The 18,263-nt window shown below is 52.1% G+C and overlaps 1 protein-coding gene across 2 annotated transcripts; it reads left to right on the top strand.

The window, feature by feature from the left end:
• Window positions 1–5,966: 5,966 nt before the first annotated feature.
• CFAP20 (cilia and flagella associated protein 20) lies at window positions 5,967–17,044 on the top strand. Of its 2 annotated transcripts, XM_075040595.1 has the most exons (6): window positions 5,970–6,188; window positions 12,605–12,684; window positions 13,773–13,884; window positions 14,213–14,401; window positions 15,576–15,686; window positions 16,560–17,044. In XM_075040595.1, the coding sequence occupies exons 1-6, from the start codon at window positions 6,105–6,107 to the stop codon at window positions 16,563–16,565; spliced, it is 582 nt and encodes a 193-aa protein (XP_074896696.1). In that variant the 5' UTR covers window positions 5,970–6,104; the 3' UTR covers window positions 16,566–17,044. The 2 variants fall into 2 exon arrangements, with proteins under 2 accessions (XP_074896695.1, XP_074896696.1); XM_075040594.1 differs by lacking the exon at window positions 16,560–17,044 and having other exon boundaries at window positions 5,967–6,188; window positions 15,576–15,695.
• Window positions 17,045–18,263: the final 1,219 nt, after the last annotated feature.

Raw genomic sequence — 18,263 nt, 5'->3', positions numbered from 1 at the left:
GTGGTGGCCTGAGTGCTAATGCTGGTACCTGCTCTTCCCAGCCCATGGGGCTTGGGCATGGCTCTGTCTCTGCACCCCAGGAGCTACCATCTCTTTCTCTTGGGCTGAGACTCTCCTCCTCCTCCCCAGCACCGTCACTGCAAAGCCCTGAGCTTGGAGCTCTTGCCTGTGGGCCTCTGCATCGCAGGAGTTCCCCTACAGATGTGGTGCTTCACCGGCAGCTCTCAGGAGAGCCTGGCTGCAATGATGGTGGCTGTCCAAGCTGTGCGCTGGTCTTAGATGTTAACGGACCACTTGAAACTCTGGTCTAAAAACCTCCAGCTGGACTCTATACAAACTGTATACGGTCATTTCTCTTCCGCTGTCCCATTCTTTCACTGTCCCTGTGTTTTCCCTACACAGTTTTCCCCTATACTGAAGCTGCCCAGGCTAAGGGTACATCTGAGACAAGGTTCTTGACTGGGAAAGATAGACCTGTTGCTGGTTCCCAGGGAGGGGAGCTCGGGTAAGGTGAGCCCCAGGCTCCTGCTGGCACAGAACCACATGGTGCTGCTCTCACACAGCCCTGGGCAGTGGCTGAAGTGGAAATGCAAGAGTGAGTCCTTGCACAAAGCCTGTGAGTTGTACAGGTGGAAATTTGCCAACACCGTCCTCATGCATCACACAGCTGGAGATGTGCTGATGTGGGGCCAGATGTGGACATGTACATCAGGTAAGTTCAAGCAACTGGTGGTGTAAGGCAGGGCTTGGTCCATTGCCAAGGCACAGTGTAATGATAGCCCTGTTGTAGCCAGGACTGTGCTGATTTCTGGTGCCTAAATTCAGCAAGACTCCTTTTTGGCTAGTGCAGATCTGGCCAGTGGTGAGAGCCTGTCCCTGCAGGGAAGAGCCCATGGCAGAGTCCCACCTGAGGTCCACATGTGCTGGACAGAAGCAGCATTGCAAGCACACACTGAACTGAGGTCCCTGCAGCATGGTGGCACATCCAAGTGCTGTTGCTACTTCATCCATCCCTCTCCTGACACTGTTGGGTCGTGCCCCCCATTCCCACCTGCTGCCTGCTGCAGCCCCACGTCCTCTCCAAGTCAACAGCTTCTCTCTAAAGGATGCTCTCAATGACTTTTTAACTGTTGCTTGTCAGAAGTAAACTCTTGTTTACCTACCTGTTTTTTGTCTCCAGTTTGTCCGGAGTCAGAAAGGTTTTGGTCATTCTCGTTCCTTGCTCCACCGTGACATCCATGGCATGGTGGTCCCACCAAGGCAGTGTCTCCTCCTTCCTTGACTTTCTCTGCCAAAGAGCTCCAGCACACACTGGCACTGTCTCCTTCTGCACCCACTGATGTTTACACCCCTGTTCTCTTCTGATCCCTTGCTCAGCAGCAGCCCAGTTTCCTCGTCCTCCTCCTTCTGCACTGCTGGGAGTTCAGCCAGCATGACGTCCAAAGCCTTCATCCAGGTTCCCTCAGCACCCAAAGCCACTTTTGCACCTTCCCTCCCCTTGCATGTGATGGCTATGGATCTCCTGCCCAGTTCCCTTTTTGGTTTCCTCATTACAGCTGCCTTTCATCCAGTCCTGCTCCTGTTGGAAAATCCAGGCTGGGAGAGATGGCTGGAGTCATCTGGACAAATTCCAGGATCTCATGCTCCTTGCAGAAGTCATTGCAGTCTTTTTTGCCGTGCAGTGAAGGCTTTTGGCTCACAAAGGTACTGACTGAATCCAGTTCTGGTTTTACTGGTCCAAGTACTGCCCTTTCAGCTGGCCCACTGGGCCATGCAGCCAGCCCTAGGCATCTGCTCTCTAGCGATGGCTTAAGCTGAGAGGCCAACGGTCCAGGTTAGGATTTCCCAGGCCATGAACCTGGACTGTGTCTTCCAAGGCAAGCATAGACTTGGTGATACTGGAGAGAGCTGCTACATTTTGCTCTAGTAACTGCACCCAGCAATGTGAAACTTCAGAGGAGCAATGTTTCAGGAGCTTCCTGAAGATGTCATTCCTCTGAAGGCATCAAATTGCTGGGAACTCTGAAGGGCAGGAAATGCTTTAGTGAACAGTTATTTCTGGAGCAGGCAACCTCTGCTCACTTCTTGGACCAGATTATTCTCTTAGGCTGGGCCTTTTCTTCTAAGTGCTCCCCCCAATCCAATGCCTCTACACCCCGGGAACTGGGAACAGGGGTGGTATAACATGCCGACATCTTCCTAGTCATCTTCCAGGTGGATAACATCAGTGTGCGAGTCTCACTGAAATACATCTTCCAGAGGCCTCTTCCCGAATGCCAGCCTCGACTATTAATATGCGTTAACGTCTCATTAGGCTTCTCTGTTTCTGCCCTCTCCTTTAGCCCGCACATGCCTGGAAAGGGAGGAGAGGCAACGGGTATTATTTTTCATTAAAATTCATTGAGAAATAGGGACAATTTGAAACCACAACATATTTCCATGTACATTACTTGCAGCAAAACATGACATTAAAATGGTAAGTGGAGAGCGTGTGAATGAGCAGGCTGTTCAGGAATGGCAGCTGGATATGTGTCCCAGTTGTCTCTTACCATCTGATTAAGGGAACAAGTTATTTAATCATGCCATATAAAGTGTACTCTAACCCACTGACTAAATATAGCTGGTCATTTCTAAATAACGCCTTGCTTTTTGTGTGCTCCACTTGTTTGTGCAAGGAATTGTAAACTAAGGAGAAAGTGCTGCTAACCCCGGTGCTGCAAGGGACTGCACGTTTGGGACAGTCGGAGTGTTTGTAGCCCAAGGGAGAGAGACAAGCACAACTAGCAGATGACATTGTGGTTGTCAGCGGGATTTGGATGGGGCATTCATTAGCAACAAGAGCTATACAGGGCTTGGAGTTAAACTGCAGGACCATAAAGCTGATGCAGAATGGTAATTTTTATGCTGTTTAGTGTCTGTACATTGAAAATAGATGTTAGGGGTGTTATTACAGTAGGAAGAAATGTAATATATTTCAGTTTAGAAATGTAATTTCCAGCCCAAGCTGTTCCTGTTAAGCCTCAGCTGTGCAAGGCCCTGTCTATACTCGAAAGCATTTTCACACCAGCAAAGCTGTACATCAGCCCCCCCTTATATTGCCAAGGTACTGCATCTTATCCCAGCTCACCAAAAAAGAAAAAAAAAAAAGCACATTTCTCTGCAGTCATGCAGTAAGCAACAAGGGTTGTTGCTGGCACAGTTATCTCAGAGCATGAAGATGAACATACTCCAGCAGATAAAGCTTTCTACTGGCAGTTAGGCCAGAGCTGAAAGCAGTAACAATTTAAAAGGAGTAAGTAAACAGCATGAAAATTTAGGGCTGTACATTGTACACTGCCGCTTCTTGCTCGTGCTCAGATAAGGGCTGCTTCTCCAGATGAACTGGATTTGGCTCAGGTCCCAGTGCCACAGAGATTTCCTGGACAAATAAATGGTCCCTTGGCAGCCAGGCAACAGACACAGCAGGGACAGGGTTCTGCCCACCTGTGAGCTCGTGTACAAGGAGTTTTGTGAATCCTGATTGCAGAGGGTTTCACCAACCAGTATCAGCAAAGGGCAGAGGCACCATTTTGGCTTGAGCAGTGGCAGCTGGTGCAGGGCAGGGAGGGAGCGTGTGTGCAGCCACATCACATCATCTGTTTCTCACACTCATGGGAAGCTGCTTTGGTTTCTTGCCTTTGGGAAAGTTTTTTCCAGAGGTTCACTCCTCAGGCACCTTTATTTGCTTGAGTAAACCCATTCGATGCTTGGGTTTTGGTACTGCATGCACTGAGCTGGGTACCCCCACAGACATTGGCAGGGGCTGGATCTGACGCAGCCTTCGCTGACCCCAGGCAGCATCTGCCCACCTCCCAGCAGTGCCCACTGCAGTCCCTCAGTGGTTACATGGTATACCTGGCCTCGGGGGCTGGTGCTTCTCCAAGAGGGCAAAGATCCCTCTTTCCACTAATCCAAAAATCCAGATCTCCACGCGGGCACAGATCAGCACCTTCCTGCTCAAACAAGCCAGGCAGCTGGAGCTGCTGCGCCTCTCCCCTGGGGGGAGACCCTTGCACAGTGCTGGTGTCCCTGCCTGGCTTAGAGCATCAAGTAGAAGTTGGAGGTATTGCACTGATGGTGCTGCTGTGTTTGAGAGCTTTCCTGTCCCTTCCTCCTACCAGCCTGCCTCATGACGGGTATCTCTGGTGTCAGCGAGTGCAGGATCCGGCCCATTTCCACATGGAGATGGAGCAGTTCTGGCCTGAAATGCTATCTGAAGAAATGCCACCATGACAGCAAGTGTGACAGAGCACTGGGACAACCTGCCACACCAGCTGATGTGCTGGAGGCTCCTCTGGAAAACACGGATTTCCAGACCTCCCAGTGGTTTCTGCCCTAACAAGGCAGCAGCCTCCGGCACCAGCACGTCCCTGTTAGTGCTGCATCGGCGTGGGGCAGAAACAGATTGCTCCAAGCACACGTTTGCAGCCAGCTCCAGCCTGGGTGGCATTAGAGGGCTGGGAAATGGCTTGGCAGAGGGTGGGACATGCCCACTGCTGTTGTGTGACCAAAGCATCCTTCCCTTCCACCTCCATCAAAGACGTTTGCCTTTCCCTTGGCCACAGAGGTACAGGAAAGGGCCTGGCCATGTCTTGGAAGATCCGAGTCAGGGACTTGGGAGTGACAGGAGCTGCTTTCTGGTACTCACACTTCGCAGTAGTGCTACCCAAAAATGCAGGTCCACAGACACAGGGCTAGGCTGTCAGCATTTATCACTCGTTTCAATGGAGGCACTAGCATTAATACTCAAGCAGGATTTCCAACAGGCGTGCATACATGCTGATGTGCACAGGCTGCTCTGAGCAGCACTGGGCCTGGGATGGATGGACATCACCTGCTGGGGCAAGTGAAGCTTGGGAACTTGGGAGCAAGACTGGGGGCTAAAGGAAGCAGGAAAGTGGAGGAAACACCATCCAGGCACTCTGGTCTTGTAAAACCAGCACAGAGAGAAACGGAGGCCCCTAGAAGAAAACAGCAAATCCCAAAGTCTGGGAGAAACTCTCTGTAAGCAAAGTGCATTGTTGGAAACAGAAAACCAAAGTGTTGCCTTTTGTCTGATGGTTGTGAATCGCAGGGGGAGAATTGGGATGTTTCACAAATGTACCCACCTAAGTCCCAACGTTCAGTAGATGTAGTACCAGCCATTTCATTAGCTACAGCAGACCAGTCTGTGGCCTTGAATGGTCTTGGCTTCAGTAACACACTTTGCCGAGTGAACGAGGAAAGGGGACAGAGCCAGTGCCTGGCGAGCCCTCCGGGGCAGCTGGGAGCCCCGGTGCCCGGCAGCAGAGCGAGGGCAGGGCCCTGCCCCAGCCGGGCTTTCACCGCCCTGAGGGTTTCCATGCAGGCCAGGCTCCACTCAGGACGGTGTCCAGTGCTGTGGCCACACCAGACCCGCCTGCCCCCCCGCGGGGCCTGCGAGTGCCCTTCTGGGCCCGGAGAGCGGCCTGACGGGGGCCGGCCCTGACGGGGTCCCCTCGCGGGCACCCGGCCTCACCGGCGGGCGGGAACCTCAACGCCCGGCGCCAGCGGCAACCAGCACCGACGCCGGGTCCAAGGGGCAGAGGCGGGGCGGGCGGACCACGGCGTGCGGCCCCAGGCCTCGGCAGGGCCGCGTCCGCCACCGCTCAACGCCGGCGGCCGGGCGCAGGGCCCGGCAGGCCGGTACCGACCAGCCGGTGCCTGCCCGGGGCCGCCGGCGACCGCCCCACGGGGCTGCACCGCTGTGACGAAGGGAGGGAGACAGGGCCCCGCCCGGGCCCTCGGCCACCGCCGCCTCCGCCTCCGCCTCCCCTCGAGCCCGGCCCCGCCCAACCCCGTTGCCACGGCAGCGCGCGCTCCCGTAACACCCCGCTCCCTCAGCAGCGGCCGGAAGTAGATCCGACGGCAGGCGGCGGGCACGGAAAGTAGTTCCCTGGTGACGGCGGCGCTGCCGCCGCGACCCGGAAGCGCGGGGCGGAGGCGCGGAGGGATCCGCGGGAGCCGCCGTGTCCTTGCGCAGAGCGGCGGCCCCGGCCCCCGGCGGCGGGAGAGGAGTGCCCGGCCCGGCCCGCCGCGGCCCCGGCATGTTCAAGAACACGTTCCAGAGCGGGTTCCTCTCGGTGCTGTACAGCATCGGCAGCAAGCCGCTCCAGATCTGGGACAAGAAGGTGAGGCGGCGGTGGGGCCGGGGGAGCAGCGGCACCGCTCGCCTCAGCCTCCCGGGGCAGGCCCGGGGCTGCGCGGAGCCGCCGGCGAGGCGAGACGAGACGAGACGAGGGGCCGCGGCCCACCGGGAAGCAGCCGGTGTGGCCCGGGCACCCGTGGGGCCGCTCTGGGCGGGTTGCCGGGGCCTGAGCCGCCCGAGCCAGGTTACCGGGAACCCCCCCGGGGAGGACGGGGGTCTTTTTTGGAGGGGAATGTGTTATTGTGAAAGTATCTTTTTTTTCCGTCTTTGCCGAGCAGAAGAGCCCCGCTAGGGGAGCGGGCCGGGCCGCTGTCAGGAATGCAGCACTACAAGAGGCTAGAAAAAAATGTTAAATGCTGGAAATAGGCAGCAGAAAACAAAACGACCCTTCGCCACGTATGGCGGCTTCCCCCCAGTACCTGATGTAACTGAGATGGGGGTCTTCTGTCATATGTGACCCGTTTTTTAAACAGGCTTGCGACAGGTGTTTAAAGGTAGGCTGTGTGGCGGCCTTAGGATGTACAAGAAGTCATGAGTGTTTCATCTGTTTGTTTTTCCATCCTATCCATTTCTAGAGTGGTTCTGTGAGGGTCCCCTGCCTTCTCTCCAGTATCTCGCATCAGGGAGCCCGTGTCAGGAAATTTGTGGGTGTTGAGACCTGCTGCTTCTTCTTCTTCACAAACCCTCTCCTCTCTGAAGTTACAACATGTATTCAGTTACTTGTGCTTGAACCTAATTTGAATTTCTTGTGCTTTTGGCAGGAATGAAAGCCTTCAAGGCAGACAGCAGACAGCGGTGTTGTTTGACCTCAGTGGGCTCGCATGAGCATTTACAAGTTGTGGGATGGGCGACAGGCAGCGCAGACCCATCCTGTTTCCCGTCAGTGGGGTACCCACGTAGCTCTGTGAAGAACTGGGTTGCGTCACATAGCCTGGCTGTGTGCATGTGCCTGCATTAGGGCTTTTGCACAAATATTTGTGACTTTAAAAAAGGATCAGCAGCTTATTTGGATGGTGTGAGGATGGGGTGCGTTAAAGACTCTTAGGCAAAGGGATGTAGCATGCCTCCAGACTGGATAAAGTCATGAGCGATCTGGGCTGACCCTGCTTGGTGGTGGAGCTTGGACTGGAGACCTCCTGAGGTATCTTCCAAGGTGAATTGTCCTGTGCAGGGTGACACCATTGCGACTGTGCAGCTTGTGGGGTGGCCAGCAGGAAGTCTGCTTGCAGGGTGGACGTAAGCAGCAGTCCATTCGGGTGCAATAGTCACTGGATTGGCCAGAAAATACTGATGAAAAATTAGCATTGCCGTTCCCAAGAACAGCAGCTGGGTGTGCAGGCTGTTTCCATTGCCTGTTGTAGGGCTTGCATGAGCTACATGGGCTTATGTAGCACTGCCCAGTGGCAGCAGCCCTGTATCCTTGGGAGCAGTAGGGCTGCATGCAGGCAGACTTAGAGGTCTGCCTGTCCTGAGGAAGCGCGGCCAGCTTGGGCGAGCTTGTTGTGAGGATTGCCCTGCTCACAAAGGTGTGGCATGAAACCAGAGTGGGGTTTCTGACTTCTTTGCCTGTGGATATCAGTGTGGTTCACTCTTTCACCTCACTTTTCCATTTAAAAGGAGTTGGGGTGGTGGGTTTGTAATGGTTTCGGCATTCCTGACCTGACACCCTTGGTGTGTTCGCAGCAGCAGGAGGTGAAGGGCAGCACTTAGGGCATCTTGCTGCCTTGGAACTGAGAAAGCGGAGTCCGTCAGGTCTTTACAGCATGTAGGTGTCATCTCCCCTGCTCAGCCCCTTCAGAAAATCCTGCTGGTGGTGCAAAGACTGTGTGAATGTACAGCATGGGGAGTGCTACTGATGGTTTGGGTGCTGATGGCCTGCTGCAGACAGGGAGCTGGGTGCTAAGTTGCTGATGAAGCCTCTCTGGCTTGATGGAGGAACCTGCCAGGCTGGCAGCAGAGGGGCAGGCTGGTGTTCATGAAGTGAGTAAATGTCCAGAAATGGTGAGGGATTTTTCCAGTGGGCTTATTTATTTATTTATTGGAAAATACTGATCTGTCCAAGCCCAGACATCCCAGGAATGGTCCAGCTATGGCATCGCCACAGGAGAGTGTTAGGGTTGGAGTTTCTGGAAAGAGGGAAAGCAACCAAAACTTTGCAATAAGTGTTAACTGCTCTGTTCAGGGGTGCATGAAATAACCTGTAGTTTTGGTGAGAATTGGAAACAAGGGATTTGATGTTCTTGCACGTCCTAGGTGCGAGACTCTCTTTGCAAAAAGTACCAGCAGACAGTGGTTTATTTTTTTTTAATTTTTTTTTTTAAATCTTGGGGAATTTCAAGCTTTTGTGACATGGGGAAAACCATTTCTTGTTCGGCCCTAGTAGGATGTGCGCTGCTTGTGCTGATGGAGACAGTGTGAAGTAGAGGTGCCTTCAGTTGATATAGGTGTAGAAATGGGGTACAGGAAACCTTTCCTTGTTGTGAGCGTGTGTAACCTCCCTCTAAGTAGTAGGATACAGTCCCTCCCTTCTCTCCCTTCTCCCTCAGGGGCTGTGGGTAAGCTGTGGGCAGGCCTTCGTAGCAAACCCTGCAAAGCCCAATCTGTCGTGGCCACCAGCATCCTGTCCCAGGGGACTTGGTAGGACTGAAGTGTCCAGGCCTTGGGAAGAGCGTGGTGACTGTCCCACCGTGCCTGCAGGCAGAGGTTCCTCCTTCAGCCTCATCTGCAGAGAGCCAGTAACTGTTGGGGTGTGCTCTCTTCTCCTGCCTTCCAGCGCTGCATGTTCCTGGTTTGGAGTTGGAGACCTGTTTTCAAGGTGTCTTCTGTTTGCCTTCCAGCACTTTGTTGTTCTGAGTACTCTGTTTATTCCTGCAGCATCCTGCCACTGTGGTCCCCACCCTGACATGTGGGAGATACACTGACTGGTCTCCAGGGTACTCGCTGACACTTTTCTGCAGAGCAAATGGGAATGGTTCAATGAAACTTGTCAAACCTATCCATCCTCTTGCTAATTTCTCCATACTCCTTCTGCTGGCACGTCAATGCAGAATATTGTTAGCAATTTCAAGTGCTGTTGGGAGGAGGCAAGGTCAGCTAGCTTTCAATACTCGTCTGAATGTCAAATGCATGCTCTGCCACCAGGATGCAGGTAGCAGTTTCCCTGATGAGCACAGCCAGGATCAAGTCCCTGCCAACGCTGTGGTGGGGTTCTCTCTTTGCAGCCCTTCTCTGACTCGTTAGTTCTCTTGCACAGTATCTTTGTCTGGGTTGCTCCAGACCTCTGCATCTCAAATACAGCAGACCATGCTGCTCACTCCTCCTTGCCAAACCTGTGTGCACCAGGCGCTACAGCAGAGCAAGGCAGCTCCTGCTTTTGCCTCTTGTTTTGCCCCCTCTCCCTTCCTGGGGGAGGGAGGTGGCACAGGGGCCTGTTCTGGACCCACCGCTGACTTTGAGAAGCGCTGGCCTGTCTCGAGGCGAGTGTGTACCCATGCCTACGGTAGTCTGGGCGATGGTGCCAGCCGTGTTTCAGCTTGCTGTTGCTGGCACAAGCCCATCGCCTAACGAAGGGGTGTCCAGCAACGATGCGGGAGCGAGCCTCCAGAGGTCGGCCTCAGACCGTGGCAACCCGTCCGCTGATGGGTAGGCGGCTGGGCCTGGGGAGGATTGCTCCTTGCTGCTTTTCCTCGGGTCTTATATCTGTTCAGACACAACTGTCTGTGAAGGTGCTGTTCCCTCCAACCCTTGCAAGGTTTGAGGTTTGTATCTGCAAAAAAAGCTTTTCCAGTTTGTTTTTAGACAGCAGGTAACTTCCCAGTTATCCTGATTGAGATGATATTAGGCATTTGAAGAACTTTTATTTTCTAAGAGGGCTATTAGCCTTTTTTCCAGCTTCAAAAATCCACCTTCTTAGGCTTAAGATGTCTGGAAAATATTGGCCAAGTACCAATGTGGAGTGTTTTGTTTAGATTTCTAAAATTTTCTGAAATCTTATCTTTCTGAGCTTCCATGTAGTAGGGGAAGGCCCCTGAAGACTGGGAGCTCTTGCTGAGTAGCCACTGCAAGCACAGCAGAACCATCCTTACCGCCCTGTGCCACACAGAGCTGGTGTCTGTGCCTGATGGAGCCGGAGGTTGCCTCTTGGTCTGTATGAGCTTGTTGTGAAGGGGGTCCCAGAGCTGGCAGGGGAAGAGAAGTGCTCCTTGGGCTGTGACCAAAATGTGTCCTCCATCAGGGAGCTGGTCCTTGAGGCAGGCAGGAGGCGAGCTCAGCCTCCATTGGGGAGCCAGGCTCTGGAGTGAGCCGAGGAGCTGAGATGGGGCATTCAGCACCACCGAGTCCTGGAGGGCAGCGCTTTGAGCCCCCATTGGCGGTGAGCACTTCTGATACTATTCAGCCTTATCTTACCGAAACGGCGAGGCTGCTTGGACTTCTGATCCAGCCGGTGCTGGATGTCATGCTCCAAATGTCTGTGTGTCTGTCCTGCCAGCGCTGGCTGCAGGCATGTGCAGACAGGCTGGCTTTTGTGTGGAAGGGTGCCTGCATGACCTGGCTACCATATCCCTGCAGCTGGGTGGTAGTGCAGCTTGCAAAAACTTACACCAAGCTAGGCAGGACTGGGAGGAAGGGCTCTGCTGCAGTCTGGCCCTGTTTTGTACTTATCTACTTATCTCGTCTCTTTTCTACTGTCTTTCATCCTGTTTCTGGCAACGCTGAGGAAGAAGAGTTGCTTCTTTTCATTGTCCCTGTAATCTGGGGAAGGAAAGCCTTCACAGGCTAAGGAAGGGGACCTGGTTGCAGATAGAAACACTGCTGACTAATTGGTTTAAAGCATGTTTAGCTGTTTTCTCTGTTACTGTCCTCGCCAGAGAAGCCCAAACCTGAACCTTCTCCCCTCTGTGGAGCCATAAGCTACCCTTGGTGAAAGCTGTCTCGCGTGGCATGGAGGCAGGCTTTATTGTGCACTACTGTCACCTGCATAGGTAGGGTTATTTCCAGGTGTTAAGTCTGCATGCTGTATCCCTGTGGCTTCCAGGGTTTAATTTCCCATATGCCAATCACTGCTTCAAACAGAGAGGCACATGGGGTTTCTGCTGGGCTGGTGATTTTTAAAAAAAAAAAAAAAAAAAAAAAAAGATAAAGGCAACTCATCCAGACCTCGTGCAGTTGGTTTCTCCTGAACAGACCTATACATCCATAGGAGTTGCATTTGATGCAAAGGAGAGATACAGTTATCCTGTAAGGATCCTCTCTCTGAGCTTAATGTTTTCTAGAAGTATCTGTGCAGGCTTGAAGCAAAGTTAAGAGCAGCCTGACAGGGCGAGCTGTGCTCTTGTACTTATCAGCAGCAGCTGGGTGATCCAGGCTGAGGTTTTGTGAAACTGCTTAGTGTAGAGACAGACCAGGGGGGTGGGCTGCTCACAGGGCTTATCTCTTTCTTCCAGCAATTATAAGCAGCATCACCCAGGTAGGTCCCTCTGAAGAAATGAACTTTGAAGATGAATTGCTAAACCTGTAAATCATTTTGTAGCTCATGACTGGAACCATCCTGTTAAAAGCTTAATGTATCCTATATATTAGCAGTGGTGATAGGCGCTAAAATAATTAATTCATGGAGCCGGAAGGAGCGTTGCAATTTGCTGATCTAGCATTGGGGAAGAGCAGAGGGTTTAATTAGCAAATGTGCCTTTTAAATGGAGATAAATTTGATGGGAAGTGAACTGCTTCATTAAAAAAATAAATCCTCAGATCCTGGGATTCAGCCATGTTGCATGTGGAGAAAAATGAATTTGTGTTGGCTTCTGGTTCCGGCCCTGGCCTCCCTGAGCTCTGTGGGGAGCTGGCTGCATCCAAGTAGCCAAATCCCTAAGCCCCTCAGCAGAGCAGATGATGGCTCTGCACTTGCGTACGCTGCAATTACAAATAATTTTAACCAAGTTTTTCCACAGAGGCAGTCAGTCATGCCCAGCAGTAGAGACTGAGACCCCTTGATGACCAGTGGCTGGCTGGTGGCTCCCTTTGCTTGCCCCTGTATTGCTCCTACTTGTTCTTACCCTTTATCCCACTCTATTTTGATCTTGCTCTGACACTTCTCTGTTTGTTTATTTGGGCCTCTAACGTGAGACTTGAGTCAGTTTTGTTCACTGTAGCATATTTTGATTTATCAAAGTCTTGTACTCAGTGTCTGTGCAGCATGCTGGGCCATAAACTCTTACTTGGAGTCCTGGCACTCTGGGGTGGTGATCAAAGCCTTGGAAACAGCGATGTCCAGGACAATAGGAGCCAAATGAACGTAGATGGGTCCTCCTGGGATCTTTTTCCCCCTCTCAATGGAGCTGTGGGCGCCTCTTCTTTCCCTCTCAGGTAACATCTGTGCTGTCTGCCCCACTTTTCTTCCAGGTGCGCAATGGCCACATCAAGCGAATCACTGACAATGACATTCAGTCGCTGGTGCTGGAGATTGAAGGAACTAATGTCAGGTAGGAGAAGGCATTTTCTTCTGCCCTAGTGTGCCTTGGGGGCTTGGCCCTGGCGCAGAGTGAAAGATGTCGGTGCCCAGCAGACGTCTCCTTCAGACTCTACTGCAATCTCTTTGTCAATAAATTGAAGAATATGATCTGGGGTCAGATCACTGATACCCCTCTGTGGCACTGTACTGTGCCTTTCCCTGGATGTGCTTGTAGAGCTCTCTGTCATCCTCAGTGGGACTAAGGGATAAAAAATGGAAATAAAGTCCCATTATTTTTCCATCACTTAGGGGAAAAAAAGCTATATTTGATACCTGGTCTCCAGTCAGTGCTGCCAATTACTGAGAAAGCCGCCAGTTACTGAGAAAGCAGCATTCTGTCTTCTGCATCTTTTATTGTCTTAGGCCTGCTCTGCTGCTCTCCCGACAGCAGGAAGATCAAAGGGAGATTTATGAGGGGAGTCGCTTATGGTGCTTCACTTAGCAACCTCGTCTCTATCGACCAGGGAGAGAGACGGCAGCTCCATGAGCATGTTCAGAGTCTCCAAGGCTTCTCCAGGGGTGATTCAGAGCAGGGCGCTCCTTATAAGGGCAGCGGAGACTCCTCTCCTGCAGACAGACTGAGCCAACACTTCTTTTCCTCCCAAGATGTGTTGATACAGAACTTGCCAGGCGTGACGTGTAGTTCTAGGGTTCATGACCTCTGTTTTCCCAGCCATATAGAGCACAGAGGGCCTCTGCTGTGCTCTGGAGGGCTCTACCTGTTCAGTTAAGGGTAAGAAGAGGTTGTGTTAAGAAACAGCACTGATGTGGCCTTGAAACTGGGGAGGTGAAGCTGTCTAGGAAGGTGTTTCATGCCCTGGGTGAGAAAAGTGGGATTTGAAATGCATTCTTTGGGCCTTTTATCTTGTTATCCCTGCAGCTACCTCTGAAACTCTCACTCCTGTTACAGGAAGCCCTGGCTGCTGCTGAGATCTTACAATCTTGGCAATCTTTTTCTGCCTGTCCTCCAAGACTGTGTTAGGTTAAGAGAGAGACTTGGGACTCGGGCTGTGTCTTTGTGCTGTGTGAGATCCTAAAGCGTTTTTCTGTCCCTCTCAGTACCACATACATCACGTGCCCTGCTGACCCAAAGAAGACCCTGGGCATCAAACTACCTTTCCTGGTGATGATCATCAAGAACCTGAAGAAATACTTCACTTTTGAAGTGCAGGTGAGGAGTGTGCAGTGGGGAGGCCCCTCCAGCAACCAGTGAGCCTGCAGTCTTCTGTTGGAACTTGTCCCAGACAGCAAGTGGTCCCCAAAACAGTTTTGCTGTCTTGGCTATGTGATGTGTCAGGTCTTCTGCTAGGGGGGCATCAGTTGCTATTCCTGAAAATGGGTCTGTTTCCTTTGTTAAAAATACTTGTGCTGTGAAACGGAGGGGTGGGAGTAGGAGAGCCCTCTCTGAGATGGGTAGAGCCTGAGTCTAGAACAGCTGCTGTCTTGGGGAGCTGGGGGCCCCCTGATGCCTGGGTCAGCAGCCTTCCTTCCTTACCCAGGTGCTGGATGATAAGAATGTACGGCGCCGTTTCCGGGCGAGCAACTACCAGAGCACGACTCGGGTGAAGCCTTTCATCTGCACCATGCCCATGCGGCTGGACGATGGCTGGAACCAAATCCAGTTCAACCTGTCAGACTTCACACGCCGGGCTTACGGGACAAATTACATTGAGACCCTGAGAGTTCAGGTGAGAAGCAGGCATGTCCTACCCACAGAAACCAATGGTTGGTGATCTTCCTGCTGGCTGGGACAGCCTTGCTGTAGATCGGGAATCCAGGTTTAGCCCTGACTTGTTCCTTTGCCAGTCCTGCTCTTTGCAGAGCACTATGGGACGGGAGCGAAGGTCCGACTGAGGCAGCAGAGGTCTTGGTACTGCCTCACTTCACTGGACTAGACTGAGATGAAGGAGCCCATTTCCATCTTGTTTCTCTTGCTGGCTGTCAGTTAGGGTAAGAGTTGCAGTCCACCTAAAGTTCCCTGTGGCATGCCACACATCCTGCTGGGGGGACGTCTGCTGGGAGTTAGCCATGTGCGGCCTTGCTGTGCAGACATGCCAGACAGCGACTGGCCAAGTGGGAGCCTGGCTGGTAAAGACCCCAGGTGTTATGGTCCATACATATTCCCAGTTGAGCTTGTTTCCTAGTGTGGGTGGAGTGACCCTGCCTTCACCGAGCTCCTTGGACCAGAGCTGACACAGTGTTTGTTTCTGCTGAGGACGTGAAACTTGTTCCATATGCTAGGGATTCATGTTCATTGTGTCCAATGGCATATGTTATTTTGAGGAATGCCTGTGCGTGGAGCATGCCTGTTCCTTAGTATGATGGGACTGCTGCAGTTCCTTGTTAGGTTGCCTTGAGATGAACAGGCAGCCAACTGGGAAATGTCTGCCTTCTCACATACCCGTGAGGGGGACTGGAGCGACTTCTTTGCTGCCAGCTGATAGTGGAGGCAGCGCAGACTGGTCAGTCTCATTCCTGACCTCAGGGAGGCCCTGAAAAGGAAGTGTTAAAAATGCAGCAAGCTAAGGCTGAGAGTGTTCCGGCAAATGCTGATACCAGTGGAGAGGCAGAGGTGGGTTCACAGCAAAGAACCCTCTAAGCAACTAAGGCAGATCTCAATTTGCAGAGATGCCAGAGCTCGGCCAAATCTCTTGAGCCAGCTTGCATCACTGGAGAGAGCATCTAATGCAAAACAGAGGGCATAGGCCAATGTTTCTGCTCTGATGTCCTGTCAGATTCAGAGAGGCAGTGAGGTCTCTTCTCCAGCTGCTGAGCCAAGGAATCCAGGCTGCTGCACGACAGCGAAGCTGGATGTAGAAAGAGTATATGGAAAATGGACTGACTCGTTGTTTTGACTCTCAGATCCACGCCAATTGTCGCATTCGACGGGTGTACTTCTCTGACCGTCTCTACTCAGAGGATGAGCTCCCAGCTGAGTTCAAGCTGTATCTGCCTGTCCAGAACAAGGCCAAGGTGAGCTAGCCATGGGCAAGGAGGGTGGGAGCAGCAGCTGGGCCAGGCTAGCATTCCTCTTCCCTCTCCCGCTGCCTTCACAATCCAGAGTTTCTTCTAGCACCAGAGCTCTTACAGCTTTGGCTGTCAGCCAGGGAGCACCCTCACTGTTGCCAGGGTGAGCAGTCTGTCAGGGGTGCCTTGCTGAGTGGCTTTCCTGCCAGAACACATGGAAGTTGTCATTCCCATCTAGGAGCAGGGTGAGCTGTGCAGCTGCTCCGCACGTCCTTCCTGTTCATGTTGAAGGACTCTGGGCAGGTTGGCAGCCTCCCGGCATATCTCCAGAGCTTTCACCCATGACTCAGTGCAGTGGCTTTGCTCTTCAGAGCTAGCTGCAGCTCCACACTTGTCTTCCAGGAGAGATGCTGTTTGTGTCCCTCTAATCCAAATCTACTCCCCTCTGATCTCTTCCCTGCCCAGTGCAGACAGTGGTCCTATGAGGTGGGAAGGGGATAGGCAAGGTTGTGGCTGCCCAGCAAGAGATGCCAAGCTCTGCTCTTACGGTGATGGGAGAGGAGTCCCTGGCATATTGGCAGCAGTCTTGAGGCTTGTGAGGAAGCACTTTCTTTTGTCCCAGTGCAGATGCTTCTTTTAGCAGAGAAGATTCCTGGGCAAAATTTCAAGGAGCTGAGGGAGGATTTTGGGTGCTGATCTTAGTGGGAGGTAGAAGGCAGTGTTTACAGTAGGTAACTCCTCTGAGGAACCTGTCACTGCCTTCTGGGCTGTAGCAGCCTCCCGAGAATGCCTGGGGAATGCTTGGAGACCTCCCAGTACAGTTGTCTTGGTGTTGCTGAGTCTAATAAGTGTCTTCTTTCTTCTCCCTGCTCTGTCCAGCAATAACACCACGTTGGGAAGAGATGTGAGAAATGTTTGGGGTCAGTAGGAAAACGAAAGCAGGTGGAAGAGAAGGCCCTGCTGAGACCAAGTTTTAGATCAGTTGACCTTGCCTAGGGTAACTTTGATTCATCTGGTATCCCTCTTCTGGACAGGACACAATTAACCATGTAACAGGTCTGGGACTATGCTGTTGGTGTGTGAGTTGTACAGAATCAGAGTTCTCCTAGCTGTTCCTAAAGTGCTGAGCCTAAACACTGCAAGTGGCCTGGTACCTGATCTTTTGTTGCACAGAGGCGTTGCTCAAAATGGCCACTGTGCCTCTGAAGAGGGGATTCAGCAGGAATTACGGGGTTAAGTGTGCCCTCTTGAAGATACCAATTTTATTTTTTCTTTCCTTGTTTTCCATCTCTTATTTTATATATGCTCTAAATATGGATGTAATACTCTTGGAAAGTCATTAAACATTTGACTCTCTAAGTCTGCTTCTGGCTTCTTCCTCCTTTGATGGATCTTTTAACTTGCATGTGTTAGCACTTCAGAAAGTGCCGAAGAATTTCTTTGGGAACCCAGATGTTAGAATTTGCCTCTGAATTTGACTTTTATTGGCAGCCTCACTGTTTAAGGGATGGCACAGACGTGGACAACAGCAATCTGGAGAGAGGAAAAATAGTAGGGTTTCCATAGAAGGGACAGGATCTGTCTCCAGTCCATGAGGTTTCTGGTACTCTACCTATGACAAAAACTCACGCTGTTCACGTTTAGTACATGGAAGTGGGTTTATCATTCCCTTCTTCCTTGAAGCCATTTTCCAGCAGTGACAAATTGGTCTTACCAGCCTGTCGAGGCACAGATCTGTTCGCTGTGTAGTTAAACAACTCACTCCAGCTCTCAGCCAAGCCTTTAGCAGCTACTTATAGCACGAGGCACACAATAGTCTTCCAGCTGCCAAATTGTCCCTTTCCCCAGGGATCAAAGGGGAGGTTTAGCAAAGCAGCATAACAGGAGCGGAAGTCTTTTCCTGTGCTGAAGCTGCCCTTCCCTGCCTCAAACCAATCTGCCTTTGTTGTGGAAGGGCTTGCCGAGGGGAGGCTGCAGACCTCCACTGGTAACAGAGAGCCTGGGAGTAGCTGATGCCTTTCCTCTCTGGGGCCAGACCCCCCACAGCTACTCTGGTGGGTAGGTGCTTAAGGCAGGTACTGATCTGTCCCTGGTGTTGGGCTGTGCAGTGAATTGGGAAGACTTCACTTTCATTATTGTCCTGTCAAACAAAGCTGGTCTCTCCCAGGAGGAGGAGAGCCTGTTGGACATCTGCCCCAGACTCTGGGTTTAATACTGACCACTGACTCTCCACCTGGCTTAAAGGTTTGGCATGTCTGTGCACCCTCACGGTCAGCAGCTCCTCTGTATAGATCCTACTTTACCTCTGTGGCAAGCTCTCAGGGCACCTATAACGCAGCTGCCTTTTTTGCACCTTTAAAGCTAGTGGGCTTTGAACTGGAGGTGCTGACCCCGTGGTGCCATGTGGTGCTGGATGGCACTTGCAGAAGACTTTCTGGAGAAGACCTTTCCAATTTTTATAGCAGCTGAATAGCTTGGTAGCTCTAAGGAGCCAAGCCAAGGAAGCTCACATGGGAAGGCACTATCCATATTGCTTTGACATCTGTCAAGGCTTGGCTGGACTTGAGATTTGTTAAGTGGAAT

This window comes from Buteo buteo, chromosome 11 (genome assembly GCF_964188355.1).
Source record: "Buteo buteo chromosome 11, bButBut1.hap1.1, whole genome shotgun sequence".
NCBI classification, from domain to species: domain Eukaryota; kingdom Metazoa; phylum Chordata; class Aves; order Accipitriformes; family Accipitridae; genus Buteo; species Buteo buteo.
The sequence above is the reverse complement of the archived record's forward strand: the minus strand, read 5'-3'. Positions and strand labels throughout refer to the sequence as shown.

Coding starts and splice junctions, on each gene's coding strand:
- CFAP20 (XM_075040594.1), top strand. CDS start 6,105: ATGTTCAAGAACACGTTCCAGAGCGGGTTCCTCTCGGTGCTGTACAGC. Junction 6,189..12,604: donor TCCAGATCTGGGACAAGAAG/GTGAGGCGGCGG, acceptor CTTTTCTTCCAG/GTGCGCAATGGCCACATCAA. Junction 12,685..13,772: donor ATTGAAGGAACTAATGTCAG/GTAGGAGAAGGC, acceptor TGTCCCTCTCAG/TACCACATACATCACGTGCC.